Source organism: Pecten maximus, chromosome 10 (assembly GCF_902652985.1).
Source record: "Pecten maximus chromosome 10, xPecMax1.1, whole genome shotgun sequence".
Classification (NCBI taxonomy): domain Eukaryota; kingdom Metazoa; phylum Mollusca; class Bivalvia; order Pectinida; family Pectinidae; genus Pecten; species Pecten maximus.
In genome coordinates this window covers 28,174,517-28,179,797 of record NC_047024.1, presented here as the reverse complement: position 1 = coordinate 28,179,797, position 5,281 = coordinate 28,174,517, and the positions used below count along the sequence as shown (strand labels likewise).

The 5,281-nt window shown below is 44.5% G+C and overlaps 1 protein-coding gene across 1 annotated transcript; it reads left to right on the top strand.

Annotated features, from left to right (window-relative positions):
* Positions 1 to 899: 899 nt before the first annotated feature.
* Positions 900 to 4,642, top strand: LOC117336621 (extensin-like). The gene is made up of 4 exons (XM_033897233.1): positions 900 to 920; positions 1,403 to 1,627; positions 2,074 to 3,070; positions 3,552 to 4,642. The coding sequence occupies exons 1-4, from the start codon at positions 900 to 902 to the stop codon at positions 4,640 to 4,642; spliced, it is 2,334 nt and encodes a 777-aa protein (XP_033753124.1).
* Positions 4,643 to 5,281: the final 639 nt, after the last annotated feature.

Sequence of the window (5,281 nt, the reverse complement as noted above, 5' to 3'; positions counted from 1 at the left end):
AATCTGCTATGTTGTCCGCTACTTCGACAGTAATTTCACTTTATTACAGCATATAGCGGACAATCTGCAATGTTGTCCGCTTATCGCCAGTATATAGAGGCCTATCTGCTATGCTTTACACTATTTTGACAATACTATTCACTTAACTCCAGTATGTAGCGGACTCTCGGTGATTACTAATAAATAGTGAAACAAGTTTAAGAAATAGTGATACCCGAGCCAATACCGTGAAATGTTCTTTAAATACATACTTAGGAGTTTTAAAACACAATTTATCTCGGCCGATATTTGTAAAGAATGCTATACGGACAAAGCTTGGTGAGGCCACGTGAGTGCGAGTGAGATATATAAGAAACACTTTTGCATAAAATTGAACAGAGCGCTTACAGATGACTTCTTGGCCTAGATTTAGCTATACTAGACACTTTGACACCAAAATTAAACATTATGAAGCACTGCCAATCTCTTTACTTAAGTTATTTCCTTCCTTAAAACCTGTGTGCTTCCATGGATAATAAAATGTCATTATCTAATGAATAAATAAATAATGAAAACAAAAACAGTAAATCAGTAGATGCTTTAGTTATGTAAGGAATGTGAAAAGGGAATGATTATAAAATGGTATTCCAATCAATAATCAGACTGTGTTTTTGTAGTTATATTAATCATTGTCTCAGGATATACTGATATAATATGCAGGGTTCTTCATGTGGCTATCAGACGGCAAACATGACTAATTGCATAATCTAATTATAAAATTAGAGCCCTGGAATCGTGACTATAGTAATAACTCGACACTGATCCCTCTCCCTCTTTTTGTGCCACTTCATTACATATCTCATTATTTTGAAACATTTTGGCGTCAGACATTTCTTAGACTTTTATTTGTTCAGACAAGAATGCTTGCTCAAGGACATCCGGTATAAGATTCCAAACTTCTTCACATTTTGTTCCTGCAATATTCGTATTTTATACCACAAAATTTTACATAATATTTGCATGAAATGCATTTAAATTTATAAATATCTATCTATCGTTTTTAGTTGTATTGCAGACCAAATTTAAAAGGACCTATCACAGGTTTTTCCGATTTCTTATCATATTATTCTTTGCCGTTACCATTCATTGTAAAAATATTGATTTATGTTCAAATTCACGTAGAACTATTTTTGACATGGTAACTTGTCATCAATAATCAATCTAGCTAGCTGATTAAAACCAACACCACCAACACCACCACAGCCACCAACACCGCCAACACTATCACAGCTACCAACACCACCAACACTATCACAGCTACCAACACCACCAACACCGCCAACACTATCACAGCTACCAACACCACCAACACCACCAACACCACCAACACCACCAACACCAACACCAACCAACACCATCACAGCCACCAACACCACCAACACCACCATCACAGCCACCAACACCAACACCAACACCAACACCACCAACACCACCAACACCATCACAGCCACCAACACCACCAACACCACCAACACTATCACAGCCACCAACACCACCAACACCACCAACACCACCAACACCACCAACACCACAACCCACCAACACCATCAACACTATCACAGCCACCAACACCGCCAACATTATCACAGCTACCAACACCACCAACACCACCAACACCACCAACACCACCACACCAATCAACACCACCAACCATCACAGCAGCCCAACACCGCCACACCACTATCACACTACCAACCACCAAAACCAACACCACCAACCCCAAACCACAAACAACCACACAACCAGACCACCACCCACCACCACACTACACACACACACCACAACCACACACCACACCAAACAACCACCACCACCACCCAACACCCAAACCCAACACCAAACACCACACCAACACCAACCCAACCCCAACCCCCAACACCAACACCAACACCAACACAACACCAACACCACCCCAACCCAACACACCAACACCATCACACACACCCCACCAACACCACCAACCATCACCCGCCACCAACACACACCCACACCAACACCACCCACATATCAACACCAACACCATCCAACCACCAGCCACCCCCATCACACACCAACACACAACACATCACACTCACCACCCATCCAACCACCAACACCAACAACATCACCAAACCACATCACAGCCACCAACACCACCACTATTCACCCCCAACACCCACAACCCCATCACCACACCACCACACAGCCACCAACACCACAACACCTATCAAACACCACACCACCAACTATCACAGCCACCCACCCCACACCAACTACCAATCACAACAACACACAATATCACAGCCCACCACACCACCAACACATCAACACCACCAACACCAAATTACACCACCAACACCATCACCTACACACTCACCCACCACTATCACAGCCACCAACACCAACACTATCACAGCCACCAACACCACCAACATTATCAACACCACCAACACCATCAACACCACCAACACCAACACCAACACCAACACCATCAACACTATCACAGCTACCAACACCACCAACACCAACACCAACACCAACACCATCAACACTATCACAGCTACCAACACCACCAACATTATCACAGCCACCAACACCATCAACACTATCACAGCTACCAACACCACCAACATTATCACAGCCACCAACACCACCAACACTATCACAGCTACCAACACCACCAACATTATCACAGCCACCAACACCATCAACACTATCACAGCTACCAACACCACCAACACCAACACCAACACCACCAACACTATCACAGCTACCAACACCACCAACACCAACACCAACACCAACATCATCAACACTATCACACCACCAACACCACCAACATTATCACACCACCAACACCACAACACATCACACCTACCAACACCACCAACATATCACAACCACCAACACACACCAACAACTATCACACCACCAACACCACCAACATTATCACAGCCACCAACACCATCAACACTATCACAGCATACCCACAACACACCCAACACTTATAAAAACCCCAGCCACCACCCCACACATCAACACCTCAACACCAGCAACCCCCACACAACAACACCAACACATCAACACACCACCACCAACACCACCAACACTATCACCCGCACCAACACCACAACAACCCTTAAAACCACAACACAACCACCAACACAACATCACACACCAACACACCATTAACACCAACACCACAACACCACCAACACCATCAACACCATCAACACCACCAACACCACCAACACCACTATCACACACCAACACCACCAACATCACCAACACCACCAACACCACCAACACCACCAACACCACAACACCTATAACACCAACCAACACCACACACCAACACCAACCCAACCAACATCAACACCACCCCAACACCACCAACACACACATCCACCAACACCACCACAAAACCACCAATCAACACAACAACACCATCACCACACACCACAAACATACACCACCAACCTAACACCACACCATCACCAAACCATCACCAACACCACCAACAACCATCACAGCACACCACACAACCACCAAACACCTAATCCACAATCAACACACACACCACCACCACATCAACCACTACATCACACCACACACAGCCACAACACCCACCACAAACACCATCACACCACCACACCATCACACCATCACACCACCACACCACCACACCACCAAACACATCAACAACCACCAACCAACAACCAGCAACACCAAACAACACCACAACTCACACCACCCCAAAACCACCACATTCCCACCCACAAACCCCAACACTCAAACCATCAAACCACACCACCATCACATCACCATACCAACCCACCAACACCATCAACACCACCAACACACCACATCACAGCTACCACACACCCAACATATCCTCACAGCACCAACACACCCACCATCACACTCTGACACAGCCACCACCTCACAACACCACCACCCCACACCCATCACACCACCAACACACCACAGCACCCACCATCACCCACCAAACCACCGCATCAACACCACCAACCACACCACCCCACACCACCAACACCACCAACCCACACACCACCCAACACATCACAGCCCAAGACCACCACACCATAATACCACCACACCACCAACACCACACAGTACTTCATCCACCACAAACACCATCACCCCACAGATCACACCACCAACACCAACCCCAACCCAACACCACCAACCAACACCACCAACACTATCACAGCTACCAACACCACCACTTACAACACCAACACCACCAACACTATCACAGCTACCAACACCACCAACATTATCACAGCCACCAACACCATCAACATTATCACAGCCACCAACACCACCAACACCAACACCACCACCAACACCACCACCAACACCACCACAGCCACCAACACCACCAACACCACCAACACCACCAACACCATCAACACCACCAACACTATCACAGCCACCAACACCACCAACACCACCACAGCCACCAACCCCACCAACACCACAACCTTCATCAACACCACCAACACCACCAACACCACCACAGCAATCAATACAACAGACATCAGATAGGGTCTTCCAGATCTTGTCCAATATCTCTTTGCAAAATAAGGAGATCATCTAAATATATCTTTACCGAATTGACCCAGATCGATTTCTCACCAATTATTTCATAATTTTCTTCAGATATTTTCAAAATTGATTAAAAATTGTTCTTAAACACAGGAAAAACAACAAAAATACAACAAGCTGTGATATTCTGATTAACCTGTTTGATAAGTTTTCTCTGATAAGAGGACAAGTTTCACACTTTGGTAAAACGTTTCTTGTCAAACTTACCTACATGCACTGACGCTTGTTTGACAATACAATGTAATGAATATCTAATTCATCTGTCAAGAAGCGTATTGCTTTTGTGTATGCAAGGAACACACATGTTCATATTTCTGATCTACTAGGGTAATAATGTTATATCGGGCCAATTACCAAATACACTACATTCATTGATCGTGTTCTGTTTTTCAGATAATGAAACCCTAAATGAATATCAAGATACCACTTATAATAAACTTACCCTTGCTGAATATTCAAAATATCACAATTACGAGCGGAATATGTTTTCTCTGTGCCATTAATCTCAAAGTTAATGCATATATTACACATTTAAAAAAAAGATTAGAATTTAGAACTTCAGATATGATAAACGAATACCTGACAAATCCCTTTTACGTTGATATCTGACCATTAATACTGAAACTAGAGA

Excerpts from the sequence above, each read along its gene's own strand:
- LOC117336621 (XM_033897233.1), top strand. The coding sequence starts at position 900 with ATGCTTGCTCAAGGACATCCG. Across the intron at positions 921-1,402 it reads TGCTTGCTCAAGGACATCCG|CCACCAACACCACCAACACC; the intron begins GTATAAGATTCC and ends ACACCATCACAG. Across the intron at positions 1,628-2,073 it reads ACACCGCCAACATTATCACA|CCACCCCCATCACACACCAA; the intron begins GCTACCAACACC and ends TCCAACCACCAG.